Here is an 18,517-nt window from a genome sequence, read left to right on the forward strand (position 1 = left end):
TAAAAAAAAATTTAATTATTCTGTCGGGCTATATAGTTTTATCGAATTTTTAATTAGGTCTTTATATTTTTTTTCTTTTCAATTCAGTTTCTATAACATATTATATTTTATAATTAAGTCCCTATCGTGACAAAAATATTGCAACTAACAGAATATTCTATTAAACAAAACGAATATGCCTAACACTTAATTGAATATTCTGTATAGTTTAACAGAATATTCGGTTAATTTCAACGTTTTTGTTACGGTAAGGATTTAGTTACAAAATCTGATATGGTATATAGACTCAATTGAAAATAATAAAAAAAAAAGTATAGGGACCTGATTAAAAATTCAATAAAACTATAGAAACTCATAGAGTAATTAAGCAAAAAATTGTAAAAGACACAAGCACTTACAAAGTCTAACTGATTGAGACTTTGAACGAGGAATTTTTTTCAGAAATAAAATAAAAAAATTTATATTTTTTTAAATATCATTTTTGAATTTTAATTCCCCAAATACGATTTTTTTTAGAGCAAGTTTATCGTACCTCCGGTAAACTCTATAAAAATTATAGATTTTGTCTTACTCCTGGCGAACTCCCTTTAAGTTTTCTGAATTCCACGTTTTTAATCCATTATCATCATTTTCAAATAGTATATAGATCTACAAACAGTACATATGAGTACACAAAAATACACCGACAACAAATATGGCTTCTTCAAGGATTTTTTTTTTAATTATAAATTAAAAAAAAAGCCATATTTAAGAATGGCAACCATTCAAAAAATACACAGTACACCGGAATAAGCATATTTAACAAGAATTTTTTTAATTATAAGTCGTCTTTTATTTTGAAAAAATTTATTTATATTTTTTAAAAACTTTTTTAAAATAAAATACGATTTATAATTAAAAAATCTTTGTTAAATATGGCTTATTCCGGTGCACCTGTATATTTCTAGAGATGATGATAATGGTTGTCATTGTTAAATATGACTTATTTTTTTAATTTATAATTAAAAAAATTCTTGAACAATTTATGTTTGTTGTTTGTGTATTTTTGTGTATTTTTATATACTATTTGTAGATTAGGAGATGATGATAATGGATTAAAAATTTAAAATAGATTAAAAACGTGAGATTCAAAAAACTTAAAGTGAGTTCGCAGGAGGTGAGGTGAACTCTATCATTTTTATAGAGTTTGTCGGGAGTGAGGCAAACTTATTCTAAAAATAATCGTATTTGTGAAATTAAAATTTAAAAATGGTATTCGAAGAAATATGAATTTTTTTTATTTTATTTCTAAAAAAAATCCAGCGAGCGAGTCCTTAAGCACTTTAAGTTGACAAAGAACTGAAAAAAGGCAAATTTGATAAAGACTTACCAGCATTATTTCTAATCTCAAATATCAGAAAGAAATATCCGACACACTAATAATTAAAAAGATCTAAGTGGTTGGCAACTGTAGATATTTTACAAAGTGTAATCGGAATTAAAGCACGTGCGTCTCACTTACTTTATATAACGGCCTCAAGCTACGTGTCAAAAATCAAAACCGATCGGTCACTATGGCATTCTTCAGTGTTCATCATTTCTTCACTGTTACATTGTTTCTTACTTTTACATTCATTGACGTTGCAGCCATATTCAACAGCGATATTACTAATGCATATCTCAACCGTTCAGCTTTTCCACATGGTTTCATTTTTGGGGCAGCATCTTCTTCTTTCCAGGTATTCTCTTTTCCCATAATAATTGTATCATGTTGCTATGAACTATGAATTAAGCTGTCTTTTATGCAAATTTTCAGGTGGAAGGTGCAGCAGATGAAGGTGGCAGAGAACCAAGTATATGGGATACTTTCACTCATAAATATCCAGGTTTCTAAGTTTTAATTTATTTCTTTGTGCCATTGCTAGTGTGCTTGAGTTTAGTCCTCTAAGTTCAGGTCTTTTTGAATACGGTAATGCTAAGAAGACAAAAATGATTGTTTTGTTTAGAGTAGGGCTGAAAGTGAGGTAAGCTGAGTCGAGTTAGATCAAGTTCAAGTTCGACTCACAAAAATTAAATTTGACTCACGACTCGACTAATTAACAATCGAGCCTATTTTAATTTAAGTTCAAACTCCGCTCACCGAAAGTTCACGAGCTGACTCAAATAATAGAAATATAACCTATAATTCTATATCAATAAATTATAACTTATATATTTTAAAAATTATTTAAAAGATCAATTTTATATATTGTCTATCTATCAATAAATTATAAATTTTTTATTTATGTCCTACATCAAAATTATATATAAAAAATGAATATAAAATTTTAAATAATTAAGATTATATATATATATATATATATATATATATATATATATATATATATATATATATATATATATATATATATATATATATATATATAATCGAGTCAGTTCATGAACTAATGAGTTGAGCTTATTCAAGTTTAAGTTTGATTTATTTAATTTATGAGCTCAATTTTAGACTCCAACTCGGCTCATTAGTTTAAAAGTTCAATTTATCGAATTATTAACAAGTCGAGCTCGAACGGACTCATGAGTTGACTTGACTCACTTCCATTCTTAGTTTATAGTAAAGAGGCTTTATAGGTTTTGTTTTGAAAAAGAAATATTAAAAAAATTATTTTTCTTTTTTAGTAAAATATTATTTATACGAATATAACAAATTTAATATTTACGACAATATTTAAATTTTTAAATTATTTAAAATATATAAAAATATTTATAATTAAATTTACTAAATTTAAAGTTTTAATAAACTTCTATTACGAATAATATATTTCTATATTTATTTATAACTTAATACGTTTAGACAAGTTTGATAGGCTAGTTGGATACATTTGTGAACTTAAGTATGATTTATTAACAAATTTAAATTTTTAAAATAGGTTGAGTTTGAATCTATTGAGGCGCCAAGACTTAATCTATTTTAGATATGTTATATATTTAAGTATTATTGTCATTTAAGTTTGAAGGTTGTAAAAGGTTTAGAGAAGAGGGGTTAAATTTATGGCCTTCTTTTACTTTAATGAAATAACGCTTTAAGTTCAACCTTTAAATATAAATTTGTTTGAACTCAGCAGCGAAATATTTATGAGACAATTTGGTTTTGTCTCATAAATTTAAAAAAACAGAACAGATAAGGGAAGAGAGAAGCTGACACCATCATGTATTCTGGTTCAGTTGCCTTATGCAATGCAACCTACATCCAGTCTCCAACACAACAGTGCTAAAATTTTCACGATAGTTAAAGTATTACATACACCAATTCCAAAGAATTGATACAATCCTTTTTCTCTCAAATTCTAACCTAACTTGTCTTGGTTATGCTAATATCTAACTATTTATTCTTAGTTCTAACCCAACTAAAAAAAGGGTACCTCACAGGTACTGAATAGTGAATACAAGACAATAGAAACAAACTAAAGAAATCTCAAATCTGAAATCATTCTAGATTTTTCTTTCAAGTGTATCACTCAGCATTTTATTACTCATAGGTTTTTTTTTTTTATTTCTCACTTTCAGCCTTTTATCACTCAAGAAATTACAAAAAGATATACATTAAAAGTGAAATCACAATCTGTAAAACATGAAGGAGATTGATGCTTCAACAACCTCTGTTGCTACAGGTTGAACCGGGTTGAGCAAACACTAATCAAGTTCTTCATCTTGGCGAAATGCTTCATTATTTTGATAGCACTGTCTAAAATGTTGAACATTTTCAGGAAGCTCTCAATGAAATTCAGACTCTGATCCTTTTTCCTTGTCTTCAAAAATTGAAAATCTTTTTTTTGTATCTCTTTCCTAGTTGCTGAGTTGCTCTCCTCAGAGTCAACTCTTCGAGTTGTGTGCTGCCAACTTAGCCTTTCACCAACTTCCATTAATCCTTAAATTAGGAATATTGGAACATATCCTTTTTACTTGATCGAATGTCTCAGAACAATAAAGATAAAAGTTGGTCAATGATAAACCCAGATCTAAACCCTCAAGCTACAACTTTGTCCCCAATAAACAATTTTGGCCTTTGATTCACATAAGTGATTATCAGAAATTACTTTCTCCATTTATCCCAAAATAAAGTAGCAGAGAGTTGAAAAAGGAGTGAAGAAAGTAAATTGCATGCAAATGGAAATAAATCACCTTTAGCTTTTGACTTAGCTAGAATTAGATTGATTTGGGTGATTAGACCTTTGCCTTTTGGATTAAGCTTTCTCTTTCTTTTTTCTATGATGTAATGAGCAAGGAACGAAGCTTTCTCTCTCTTCTCTGAATCTGACTGAAAGAAAGAAGTGAACGTTGGCTCTGGAGGGTACCACCATGGAGGGATCATCTTGAGTGAGCAATTTGGGCTTAGGTTTGCTTCTTTTTATTCAACCCAAGTGATTTCTTTTGTTTTACCATATTTGGGTTGTGCTTGTAAGTTTTTTCAACACTTTTTGAGAGCTTCTGATCCTATGTTCCATTCATTTGGGCTGCTGTATCATTGAATTTTGGCCTGCATCACTTAATCAAATGCAATCAAACTTAATTGAGTAGTTAATCCAATAAAATAATCTTTGTCATCATCAATTGAAATTAGTTAATTTCGTAACTCAACAAAGTTAGACTCAATATTAACAAAAATCACTCATTAAAAGAACGTAATTATATGCGCAAACTTTACGTTATCGTCGTCGTCGTCTTCTTCTTTTTTTTTTCACGTTCCTCCTCCTCCTCCTTCTTCTTCGCGCTCCTTCTTTTTCGCGTGTTTTCTCCTCATTGTCATTTTTTTATTGCTGCTGTTGTTGGTGCATTTGTTTTTCTTTTCCTCCTCCTCTCCTTGATAATTTTGCAACATTATTGTTTCTTCTTTTTCTTTTTTAATTTTTTTTCTCTTTTTTTTTTTGTTTTATTCCTCTCAAGAGAGTGTAACAATAATAATTATAACAAAATGACATAAGAAGATAATGAAAAAGTAGTAGAAGATGAAGAGAAAGAGTTTTGAATTGTGTAAAACAACGAGACCAAATGCACCTTAATTCACTCAAAAATGAACTGAAGTTACATCTAGAAAGAACTGAAAATTAAATTTTGAATAAATCGAACTTGCTTAATGATGACGATACACAAACAAACTCATTTCAAAACAAGTACAGACCAAGTGCACCTTATTTAAATTTAGAATAAACTAAAATTACTTAATGATTGCGTTCGAAAATAAGCACACAAACAAAATTGAATGATCAGAAATTCACTTAGAAATGAATCGAAATTATATCCAAAATGAACCGAAAATTAAATTCCGAACGAACTGAAATTATTTAATGATGATGATATACAAACAAACTCATTTCAAAATAAGTACAGACCAAGTGTACCTTATTTAAACTTAGAATGAACCGAAATTACTTAATGATTGCGTTCGAAAACAAGCACATAAACAAAATTAAATCATGAACAAAAATACATCCAAATCGATCAAGTAATTTTGCAGCATTATATATTTCTTCTTCTTTGTTTGATTTTTTCATACTTTTATTATTGTTAAGAGGGTAAAACAAGAAGAATTATGAGAAGAAAAAACAAAAGGAGAAGATGAACAAGACAAGAAGACAAAGAATATGATGAGAAATTTTGAAGAGCTTTTTTATTCTTGTTTCTTTTTTTTGTTTGATTATTATTTTTCTTGGTTTTATTTCTCTCAAGAAAGGATGTGAGGAGGAAGAGTTTTGAATTGTGCATAACAACGAGACCAAATACACCTTAATTCACTCAAAAATGAACCAAAATTACATTTAGAATGAACCGAAAATTAAATTTCAAATGAACCAAAATAACTTAACGATGACGATACACAAACAAACTTGTTTTAAAACAAATTCAGACCAAGTACACCTTATTTAAATCTAGAATAAACCGAAATTACTTAATGATTGCGTTAAAAAACAAGTGCACAAACAAAATTGAATGATCATACATTCACTCAAAAATGAACCAAAATTACATTCAGGATGAACCGAAAATTAAATTCCAAAATTACTTAACAATGACGATACACAAACAAACTCATTTCAAAACAAGCACATACCCAAGTCAATTTTGAACAAAACACATCCAAATCAATTTTGTATCAGACAATGTCATCAATATAACAAAAATTCAATGATAACAATAACAATAATGACGATAACAATAACGACTATATATATTAGAAGAAGACAATAACAACAACAATGATGACGACACTAAAAACTTGGTTGGACTTGATTGGTTAAATTACTTGGATGTAGCATTTTATTGAATCTATTTTTATTCGTAATTTTGCTGTTATGATTTGCTCGAGATCGAGACAACTTGGGAGGGAAGTAACTTATCTACCACTTGATAACAGTGGTGTCGGTTGAGTTCCATTTTCTACTTTAAAAGTTCAAAAGGAAAAATTGTTTTCTAAAAATTGTGGACAAATTTAATTAAAAAAGTGTTTTGTTTTTCCTTTATATGAAAAGGTCAATTAAAATTGGGGTGTTATGAATTCCATTTTTTCATATGGTAAGTTATAAATGACTACATTATGCTTGATTCATGACAGGTAAGATACAAGACGGAAGTAATGGAGATGTAGCTGCTGATGAATATCATCATTATAAGGTGCTGTAACACAAACATTATTACACTGTAATAACTGAACAGAGATATTAAGCAAGCATAATTGTGATTCTTCTGAAGAAAGTATTGATTATGCAGGAAGATGTTGAGGCCTTGAAGGATATGAACATGGATGCTTATAGATTCTCAATCTCTTGGTCCAGAATACTCCCAAGTAAGAAACATGACACTAGAGAAACTTCCAATTTTGCACTCTTTTAAATCATTTCAATAAAATTTGTTATCAAAGCTAACTAAAACTTATGCATTGGCTAATTTGAGTAATTTCAGAGGGAAGACTTAATGGAGGTGTTAACAAGGAAGGAGTAAATTATTATAATAACCTCATCAATGAGCTGCTAGCCAAAGGTCATCATCATTAATCAAATATGTTGCAAAGCTAAGATATTAGTAATTAGTTTCTGTTTCTCTTATGAGTAATTTAAGCATAACATCTTTCTTTCTTGGTAACTCAATGCAGATATTCAACCCTTTGTGACAATTTTTCATTGGGACCTTCCTCAGGCTTTAGAAGATGAATATGGAGGCTTTTTAAGCCCTGAGATAGTGTAATTTACATCTCCTAATTCCTAATTAGTCAAAGTATTAGTCAACATGTCTTGAACATTAAGTGTGTTTGGTTTGTGTTTTCATTTTCTGTTTTTAGGCTTGTTTCATCTCATGTTTTCTGTTTTTTCTTTACAAAATTTTGGAAACAAAAAATACCCAAGAAGAAAACAGAAAGCGAAAATACAAACCAAACGCACCAGTCTCACTCTTTCCTATAGGAATGATTTCCAGGACTATGCTGAGGTTTGCTTTAAGCAGTTTGGTGATAGAGTGAAGCATTGGATTACGATCAATGAGCCGTGGTCCTTCAGCTATGAAGCCTATGCAACAGGAAAGTTTGCACCAGGAAGATGTTCAGCCTGGCAGAACCTTAGCTGCACCGGTGGAGATTCAGGCACTGAGCCCTATATGGTGACACACCATCTGCTACTAGCTCATGCAGCTACTGTTAACATCTACAAGACTAAGTATCAGGTTTTGTTACACATTTTTATAAGAAACTTTCAATTGACAAAATGAATGGAGCTCTATGAACTAGTTTAGAGTAATATTGGAAGCAAAACTTTACTTTCCTTTGTGTACATAGGCATCTCAGAAGGGCTTAATAGGAATAGCACTGCTTTGTTTCTGGATGGTGCCATTACATGATACAGAATTGGATCATCATGCTGCACAGAGATCCCTTGATTTCATGCTTGGATGGTATAAATTCTTAAATGAGAAAAAAAAAAAAAAAAGACTCATTAGTGAATTTTACTACAGGATCTTGCTACTGAGAAATTCTTATGTTTCTTGCTCTAATCTGTTGGTTAAACGTCCGATGAACTTCATGGTTAAAAAAAATAAAGATGTAATATAAAATTAGGTGATGAAGAAAATGAAGACTAACATGACATATAGTTAGTTAATTAGAATAAAAGCAAGAACACAAGAATTTTTGTCATTTGAATTCACTGTCAATTATATGCTGCTGTAGCTTATTTTGTCATATGAATTCACTGTCACATGAGAGCTGATTCAAATAATGAAATTTCAGGTTTATGGAGCCAATAACAAAAGGAGACTACCCAAGTTCAATGCAGCTTCTGGTGGGAAATAGGTTGCCAAAGTTCTCTTTATATCAATCAGGGATTTTAAGAGGGTCCTTTGATTTTATTGGATTAAACTACTACACCTCCTTTTATGCTGCTCATGCACCAGAACTAAGTAAAGCGAAGCCTAGCTATCTTACAGATTCTCTAGTTACTCTTACAAGTAAGAACATGTTTGTGTGGATAGTACTAATGGGATAGATTTTAATACATAATGAAGAATTATCATATCTTAGGTTAATGATACTACCCAAGAATGATGCTGTTGTTCTCTCTAGCACATACTACCCAAGATATTTTATTTTCTAGTTTATTGATACAAGATGCATTTTAATGTGACAGATGAGTGTGATGGAATACCTATTGGTCCAAAGGTAATATATGGATTTGCAGCAGCATATCAATTCTTGAAATTCAGTTACCTTAGCCTCTACATTTGCAGGGTGCTTCAGACTGGTTGTCAGTTTATCCAAAAGGAATTCACGACCTTTTGTTCTATTTCAAATCAAATTACGACAATCCGTTGATCTACATCACTGAAAATGGTAATATACACACAAATTAAAAGATTCTTTATTGGTTCACATTTAGTTTTAACACAGTATTTGTTTCCTTATGTTTATGGAAAACAATGTGTTAATTATGTAGGCATAGATGAACTCAATGATCCAACACTTGCACTTGAGGAAGCCCTTGCAGACCAAACAAGAATTGATTACTATTATAGTCACCTACAATATATTCAAACTGCAATCAAGTATGTGCTATCATATCAGATAAACTGTTTTTGCTGAATAAATTGTAAACATGTTTAGTGTGTTCCTAATTTTGTTGGTTTTGCATATTTCAGGGAAGGTGTAAATGTAAAAGGATATTTTGCATGGTCATTTATTGACGACTTTGAATGGGATGCTGGCTACACTGTGAGGTTTGGAATCTACTTTACTGATTTCAAAAATGGCCTGAAAAGACATCCAAAACAGTCAGCTCTTTGGTTTAAGAATTTACTACGACGTGAAGTACCTACACATGGTGATTCGCGCTAAGAACTTGAACAATTCATTTATAATGTGTGTTTTAGATAAATATCAACTCAACTATACTACGTGTACACGAAAGTCAAGTAAAGTGTAAAATACATGTTGGAATATATACCATAAAAATAAATTAAACCACACATGTATTTATACACAAATACATTGGTGGCTGATTTTAGTGGCTGATTTTGGTGTATGAATATCATTTTTTATATCCACTATGATTATTGTGAGTAATGGTTATCATGCCAATATTGTAAGCAGGGTTTGTAATACCAAATGTTGTGTTGCTTCTTTTGGTTGTGCTTTGATTTCGATGTATTTCTAAGAAATAAACCTGTTGAAAAAAGAACTATAGAATCTTGTTATGCACTTGTCCATATCACCATTCAGAAAATTTCACACTCAGAACACAATTCACAAATCACAAATCAGGATTCACAACCCAACTATTACTAAGGCCTTTTTCCTGACACTCATTTTCCTAGTCAACTTTTTTATAGCTGACCCTTCTTCCACATCTTTTTTTTTTGGTTGCACAATGCATATTCCTGAGAAGCACATACACAACATCATCACTTGTTTCAAGTTCAATTTTTCCATACTGCGCTGAAATTTCCAGGAACTGAGCCAGCATTTAGTAATGACTTCCGATCCATACATATAGCAGCAGCAAGGTTTTTCCTTCTGCTTCTTCAAAGTAATATAATAGTAGGAACTTTGTCAACTCTGAATTGGAGGATCTAGGCATCTTGTTTAAAATTAATATATGATCTATGCATTTATTTGTATGATTTAATCAATATATCAATAAATATTATATTGGTGTGTGAGAACATAATTTAACAATTATCAATAATTAATATAAAATTCAATTTTTTTATCAGAAATTTTGTAATTTGATTGAAGTTGAATATGATACATTTGAATAGTACATTGTTTCACTGAGATTGGTATAGACTACATGGATACTCGGCCTATGCAGGTTATGCCTCCTTAAAAAACCCCTATGGACCAAATCTTGGAGATTGGGAAAAAATCCAATACAGGAAAAAGAGTATATCAACCATGTATAATTTATGGAATAAAAAAAAGTTCAACAACTTTTATAACCTCATATAACTAAGCTTTAGAATAAAGAACACCCTTGGAGTCGGCAAGAAGAAGGTTAGTGAGTTCCGACGGAGGGTTAATCATAAGAGAAAACGTAGAATTTGAAGAAGAACCCATCTTTGCCAAAAAAAAATCAGCACACGAATTTCCTTCCCTCATGATATGATAGATAGTGACGTCCCACTCAAGAAGCATGAACGGATGAATTTCTTCAACAATGTGTGCGAATTCTGGAAAGTCTTCGGCATTGTCATGAATAATATTCAGAGCCAGTAGTGAGCCACTATGCAATCATTTTCACATTCCACCTTTACTGCCATGCCAACCGCAAACCATGCCGAATAGCTATTAGTTCGGCTTCAACACTGCCGGCAAAGCCAATATAGCTAACAAATCCGGCAATACAGTTGCCATTTTGATCTCTGAGCAAGCCGCCACATCCCGCTCTTCTTGGGTTTCCTCTTGAACTTCCATCCACATTGAGTTTGATGGCTCCTTCAGACGGTGGAACCCAACGAACCAGCATGTTTTGCCTACAAACACAGTACAACGTCAAACTATACATTAACTAAAAGAAAATTTAAAAAATAATTCACTGAATATTTTATAAAAGAACATAGTTTTCCAACATACTCAATACTTCAATTTAAAATCACAGATTAAGAGGCTAAATAAATCCAATATTCAAAGATGGTATTATAATTTTGCAATGAAGGACAACCTTATTGTGTGTAAATTGAGGTGATAGAACTTGATCAAGAATGTGAACCACAGAGAAGAAGAGAAAGGTTGAATGAGTGAATAACAGTGAGTTTTGGAAAGAGCCAATGATGAGTGTGGAAGTCAATTATCCAAAAAGTCTCCCCTAACATCCTGTCATCGTTTTCAGATACAAGGAAGTTGGGCTAGCTATTAGACCGGGTTTTCACTCTCTGGGGCGATTCATCTTTCACCTATTTTGCTTGGCACTTACTCAATTCGGAGTGTATTCTCTCTTCGGTAAATAGCCGTTCTTGTAAATAAAGTTACAAAACAAATATATTAAGCTTTTGATAAATAATTTAAATAAGTTCTTTTGAAAAAAGAATTTAAAGTGTAAACACTTTTATTAATAGTATTTTATAGATGAATTATTTTGTGTTTGAATTTTTTGTTATAGAAGTACTTATTTTAAAGTTGTAGTGTTTGAATAAATAACTCAAAAAATATAATTTTTTTACACAAAAAGATGGAAATTAAAATAACCATGATAACGAATATTTTTCAATATTAAATATTGATTTTACATAACCTAATCACTAAGATTACAATCGTTTAGACAATTGATTTTTTATTTGCTCTCTTATTAGTTCTATTTTTTAGACAATTAGTTCTTGCCACATAATATCATTAGAAATTAGTTCTTCTACTTCACTTTCACCCATAATGGTGTTCTTGTATGTGGTGAATAGTAATAAAATTTTAATTCACAATAATTTTGATGGCAATACCAAAAAAAATTATTGTGTAGTTAGTATTTGCTGTTTTATTGTGTATGATATGGTATGTGAAAATAAAAAATAAATATAAAATGTGTGTCAATATATATTTCGTTTCTGTTTTTATTTTTTTATTTTTACTCTTATTAGCCTCCTCCTTTATTGAGGTCAAGACTTGTTATAACTAACTATAAAAATAATAGCAACCTATATAAAAATAAAATCACATATGAAAAAAAATAAAATAAAAAAATATCTGAAAGGAATATATGCAGTAGGTGATTCAGATGGAATATTGTTTTAAAATGGTAGTGGAGGGTCAATAATTTAAGCAGATGAATCATTACGTAAAAATGATGGTGGAGGACCAATACTTTCAGCAAATGGAATATTGTGTGAAAATGATGGTGAAATGCCAGTACTTCTAACAGATAGAACTTTATGTGAAAATAGTGATGGAAGACTAGGATTTTCAACAGAAGCAGACAATATTTTTACAGAGATGATAGAATGACTTATCAAGAAGAAAAAGTCTTATATTTTTACTTCTTCAAAAAACTGTTAATTAACTTTTCAAAAAGTTAAAACTTTTTTTTTAAATAATGCCAAACACGCATACTATGACTTTTCATAATTTAAAAATAAAAAAAATAAAAATAAAAGAAAATAATGTAGTTTCTAATGTTTTCCAAACGGGCTTTAATACGTATTGTATAAAGCAACAAAGTAATTTTACAGATTTAAATTAAATACTTAGAAAAGAAGTTATAACTCTTCTATTATAAAAAATTATAGTATTAATGTTGGTATAAATTTTAAAATTAATTTATGATTTTTAAAAATTTATTTAAAATATTTATAAAAAAATTAAAAAAATAATTTTTTTTATAATAAAAAGTTTTTTTTATCATTTTTATCTATTAGTAATATATTAAAAGAGAGCTAAATATAGCTTCTAAATTCATTGTTAACTTACTAATTAGTTATAACTCAAATGACATAATCTTTTTATTTTTACCTAGAGGATTTTGGGTTAAGTCTCATTCCTAATTTTACAAAAAAAATCTTTGATAACTCTTTAGATCTTTACTATTATGCTAGGTGAGTTTAAGTGACTAATATACAATTTATCTATTTAGATTATCTTTTAATCTTTTTATTTTTTTTTCATGTGTTTCATTATCTATTAATATTAGTAAGACAATAAAAAAAACTAAAAAACAAATCCATTATTATTTTTATATTTTATTATGCATGAATGAGAAGTAATAATGTAAATTTTATTTTAAAGTGTCATTAAAATTAGGATTTAACTAACATGGGTCATATGACACATGATAAGTTTATTATTGTAAAAAATTTTAAATATTTTTATTTAATAAATACAAATTTAAGTGATTAATACACAACTTATTTAATTAGATTATTTTTTAATTTTTTTATTTTTCTTTTTTCATGTGCCTCATTATTTATTAATTTTAATATTAGTGTTCAAATACAATAAAAAAACAGAAAAACAAATCCGTTATTATTTTTATATTTTATTATGCAATAAATGAAAAGTAATAATGTAAATTTCACTTTAAGGTGCCACTAAATTATCAAAAACATTACAAGGAATAAAATTTAATATATAATTGCCATGTTCTGCACTAATCTTAAGGTGACATTACAAGAAAAAGTTATTTAATCTTTAAAATTCTACTAAAATGAATGTAAATTTTATTATAAGATCTCGTCAAAATTATCAAACATTACAAAGACTAAAATTCAATATACAATTATAGTAATATTTTAAAAGAGGACTATTTTAGCCCTAATTACTAATATATTATACAGACTACCCTGCATCTAAAATAAATTAAATAATACAAATACATAATATGTATTTGGAAACTAAAGTCTCGCGTTTCTAACTTATTTGCAGTTGTTTGTCATATTTGTATGTTTGATAAATTTATTAATTTTTTTAATTAATAAGAAAAGAGAAACACAGGGGAGTATATTTAAAATGAGTCTAACAATTTTCTTCGTATTAAATGTATTATTTTTATTAATTATTAGCAATACTATATGCAGAGAACTAAATTAATTATACTATATATATATATATATATATATATATATATATATATATATATATATATTAAAAAATGTTACAATATTTAGAAACTATTTGATTGTTTAATACTTTTTAGAAAATAGTATTTTATGGTGTAATTTTGAGGGATTTTTTAAAGTTTTTAGTTGCATGTGCTTAAAGATAATTGAAAAAAAATAGTTTGAGAAAATTGAGAATCAAAACATGATACATTAAAATTTATATCTAATAAACAGATTGTTGGATTTTTTGGACTTCTTTTCTATGTAGAGATAAAGCCCAAATACTAGTATCCAAGTCTATGAATAGTTAAAGTGGCTGAGGTGAGTTAGGGTTGAGTAAGAGAAGTCATTTTAAAAGGAGAATACCTAAACACTAGAGAGAAAAGAAGAGAGAAAGTTATTTTCGCACATACACAAAGCTGTCTCTGTAAATTGGTTGCTGCAGATTCGTTAACCGTTGGATCGAGCTCAAATTTGGATAGTGTGTTCTACACATCTGGTTCTTTGATTTCACCGTTTGGATCTTCGATTCAATGTCTGTAGCAGGAGATATTGGCCATGGATAGTAGCTCTGTTTTTGTGGTATTTTCATCTTCTTGTTCTTGTTTTGAAAGCTTTGAAGCTTGGGTTGTTTGGCTTGTTGTATGCACATTTTGTACAATAATTTGTGACTCTCTTGTACTCTATTTTTCATCATAGTGAAGCTATTTCCTGGTCTTGGTGACTCGTGATTTTTACTTCTCTCATTGAGGAGGTATTCTACGTTAAAAATCTTGGTGTGTTAGTTTATTTCTAATTTCTGGTTTATATGATTTTTCCGTTGCTATTGGGTATTATTGTGCTAGTGTTAATACTTATTGTGAGTGGATATTGTTGCTCCTTTAATTCTTGCAAGTAGGAAATTGTGTGTTTTATTCCCATCAATTGGCATCAGAGCTCAGTTTTTGGTATTTAGTTATAACTTGCTTGAAAGATGGAGGCAAATAATTCTACTAGAATGATAAGTTTGAATGGCACTAATTACCATCTATGGAAGGGCAAAATGAAAGATTTGTTGTTTGTCAAAAATCTACATCTACTCGTATTTTCAACACAAAAACCAAAATCTAAAACAGATGAAGAATGGGAGTTTGAACACCAACAAGTTTGTGGTTTTATTAGGCGATGGGTGGATGATAATGTTTATAATCACATTGCTAATGAGACTCATGCTAGGGCATTGTGAAATCAAATTGAATCCTTGTATACTTCCAAGTCTGGCAATAATAAATTGTACTTGTTGAATATATTGATGAATTTGAGATACAAGGAGGGGTCACAAGTATTAGATCACTTGAATGAATTTCAAGGAATTCTAAATCAGTTGTCAAGCATGGGAATCAAGTTTGAAGATGAGGTTCAAGGATTGTGGTTGGTAAATACTCTATCAGATTCTTGGGTGACATTTCGTATCTCTCTTACTAATTCTGCTCCGAATGGTAAAGTGAGCATGCAACTTGTTAAAGGTGGCATTTTAAATGAAGAGATGAGAAGGAAGACGCAGAATTCTTCGTCACACTCTAAAATGTTAGTCACTGAAACTAGGGAGAGAAATCATATTAAAGTTCAAAAGGGTAGAGGTAAAAGCAGGAGCAAATCCAAGGGAAGATACAAGAATGTTGAGTGTCACTACTGTCACAAAATGGGCCACGTTCAAAAATATTGCTATCTTTGGAAAAAGAAAAACAAAGGTAAGCAAAAAAAGATGGATGATAGTGGTAATGATCGTGTATCTTCTATTTCAGATGATCTTCTTACTGTTGCTATTGCTGATTATGAGTACAAGGTCAATCTTATTTCTGATGATGAGTTCAGCTGGGTAATTGATAGTGGTGCCTCAATACATGTTACATCGAAGAAGGAATTCTTCACTTCTTATACTCCAGGTAATTTTGGAGTACTTAAGATGGGTAATGATGGCTTGGCCAAAGTTATTGGTGTAGGAGATGTTTGTCTTGAGACTAATATGGGAATGAAGCTGCTACTTAAAGATGTTAGACACGCTCCAGATATTCGCTTGAATTTGGTTTCAGTTAAAAGGCTTGATAATGAAGGCTTTGTAAACACTTTCGGCTTTGGACAATGGAAGCTTACTAAAGGCAACTTAGTGGTGGCTCGAGAAAAAGGTACTTCAAGTTTGTATGTGATGCATGTCATGATTGCAAAAGGTAGTGTGAATGCGATAGAAAGTAAAGAAGTTTGTAACTTGTGGAACAGACGACTTGGTCATATTAGTGAAAAAGGACTTAATTATTTAGCTCGAAAGGATGTTCTTTCAGGTTTGAAGAATGCAGAGTTGGAGAAATATTCTTATTGCATGGCTGGCAAACAAAGAAGATTATCCTTCAAGAAGCATCAACCTTCAAGAAAATCAGACTTCTTGGAATTGGTGCACTTCGATATTTGTGGTCCTTTGAAGGTACGGCCTTTTAGTGGAGCTATTTACTTTATTACTTTTATTAATGATCATTCAAGAAAGCTTTGGACTTATGCTTTGAAAATAAAGAACCAAGCTTTGGAAAAGTTCAAACAATTCCAAGCTTTGGTTGAGAGGCAAACAGGTAAAAAGTTTAAATGTATTCGCACTGATAATGGTGGTGAGTATTGTGAACCATTTGATGTGTATTGCAAGCAGCAAGGCATTAGGCATGAAAAGACACCTCCTAAAACACCTCAATTGAATGGTTTGGCAGAAAGGATGAATAGAACATTGATTGAAAGAGTTAAGTGTATGCTTACTAAAGCTAAGCTACCCAAAGTCTTTTGGGGTGAAGCACTACTTACAGCGGCTCATATGATTAATCTGAGTCCTACAATTGCTTTGGACAATGATGTTCCGAATCATGTTTGGTCAGGCAAAGATGTCTCGTATAGTCATTTGAGAGTCTTTGGATGCAAAGCATTTGTTCATGTTCCAAAGGATGAGAGGTCCAAGTTGGATGTGAAGACAATGCAGTGCATTTTTATTGGATATGGTCAAGATGAGTTTGGTTACAGGATTTATGATCCAGTTGAAAAGAAGCTTGTAAGAAGCCGTGATGTAAAGTTTATTGAAGACCAGACCATTAAAGATATTGATAAGGCAGAGAAGAGTCAATCACAAGAGAGCAGTGACTTGACTGATGTAGATCCAGTTCAGCCGCCTCCTTCGTCAGAACAAACAGAGAATCAAGATCAGGAGCATATGCAGCAAAAAGAGCCTTTGGTTCCTGATGACCAGGAGATGGGAGATCCAATTGATGCTCCAGTTGATGATGATGCTGATAATCAACCTGAGCTACCTGAAGATCTACCAGGCTTCCATCCTAGGAGGTCTACTAGAGAGCGATGACCTTCAACGAGGTATCCTTCTAGTGAGTATATAACATTTACTGATGGATATGTGACCTTGACTGATGGGAGAGAACTTGAATGTTATGAGGAAGCTATGGAAGGTGACAACAATAAGAAATGGTTTGATGCAATGCAAGATGAAATGAAATCCTTGTATGATAACCAAACATTTGAGCTTGTGAAGTTGCCAAATGGAAAGAAAGCTTTGCAGAACAGGTGGGTTTATAGGTTGAAGTATGAAGAAAATTCTCAGTGTCCAAGGTACAAGGCTAGATTGGTGGTCAAGGAATACATGCAGAAAAAGAGAATTGACTATAATGAAATTTTTTCACCGGTTGTGAGAAGATCTTCTATTAGTACTGTTTTGAGTTTGGCTGCAAGTCTTGATTTAGAGATAGAGCAGATGGATGTGAAAACTGCTTTCTTTCATGGTGATCTTAAGGATGAAATTTACATGGAACAACCTGAAGGTTTCATGGTAAAAGGCAAAGAGGATCATGTTTGCAAACTGAAGAAGAGCTTGTATGGCTTGAAGCAAGCTCCAAGACAATGGTACAAGAAATTCGAGTCTGTTATGGCAGAACAAGGCTACAAGAAGATTACTTCTGATCATTGTGTATTTGTTAAACATTTTGCTAGTAATGATTTTATTATCCTTTTGATATATGTTGATGACATGCTTATTGTTGGTTAGAATGCTTCTAAGATTGATATGTTGAAGAAGCAACTTGCAATGTTATTTTCAATGAAGGACCTTGGGCCAGCAAAGGAGATTCTTGGTATAAGAATCGAGCGTGATAGAAAGGAGAAGAAACTTTGGTTATCACAGGAGAAATACATAGAGACAATGTTGCACAGGTTTTAAATGGAGAAAGCAAAGGGCGTTAGTACTCCTCTTGCTACACACTTCAAATTAAGTTACAAGCAAAGTCCATCAAGTGATGAAAAGAAGAAAGACATGGAAAAAGTTTCATATGCATCAGCCGTGGGTAGTTTGATGTATGCTATGGTATGCACAAGACCAGATATAGCTCATGTTGTTGGTTGTGTTAGCCGTTTTGTTTCAAACCCAAGAAGAGAGCATTAGAATGCTGTAAAATGGATAATG

At 30.7% G+C, this 18,517-nt stretch overlaps 2 protein-coding genes across 2 annotated transcripts in view; both read left to right on the forward strand.

The window, feature by feature from the left end:
* The window catches only part of LOC107644621 (cyanogenic beta-glucosidase), a 72,490-nt gene extending 59,544 nt beyond the window's left edge, over positions 1-12,946 (forward strand). Inside the window, exon 14 of the transcript XR_015883190.1 lies at positions 12,887-12,946. The gene's annotated coding sequence lies outside the window, so the exon portion shown is untranslated. The remainder of the gene's footprint in view (positions 1-12,886) is intronic.
* On the forward strand, positions 1,541-9,577 carry LOC107641414 (beta-glucosidase 12-like). Its single transcript, XM_016344907.3, has 13 exons — positions 1,541-1,718; positions 1,796-1,865; positions 6,590-6,648; positions 6,745-6,820; positions 6,937-7,014; positions 7,127-7,214; positions 7,434-7,689; positions 7,802-7,917; positions 8,252-8,469; positions 8,649-8,680; positions 8,749-8,851; positions 8,955-9,063; positions 9,157-9,577. Exons 1-13 carry the CDS (start codon positions 1,554-1,556, stop codon positions 9,350-9,352), a joined length of 1,566 nt encoding a protein of 521 aa, XP_016200393.1. The 5' UTR covers positions 1,541-1,553; the 3' UTR covers positions 9,353-9,577.
* Positions 12,947-18,517: the final 5,571 nt, after the last annotated feature.

This window comes from Arachis ipaensis, chromosome B5 (genome assembly GCF_059453495.1).
Source record: "Arachis ipaensis isolate K30076 ecotype BB chromosome B5, ASM5945349v1, whole genome shotgun sequence".
NCBI lineage: Eukaryota > Viridiplantae > Streptophyta > Magnoliopsida > Fabales > Fabaceae > Arachis > Arachis ipaensis.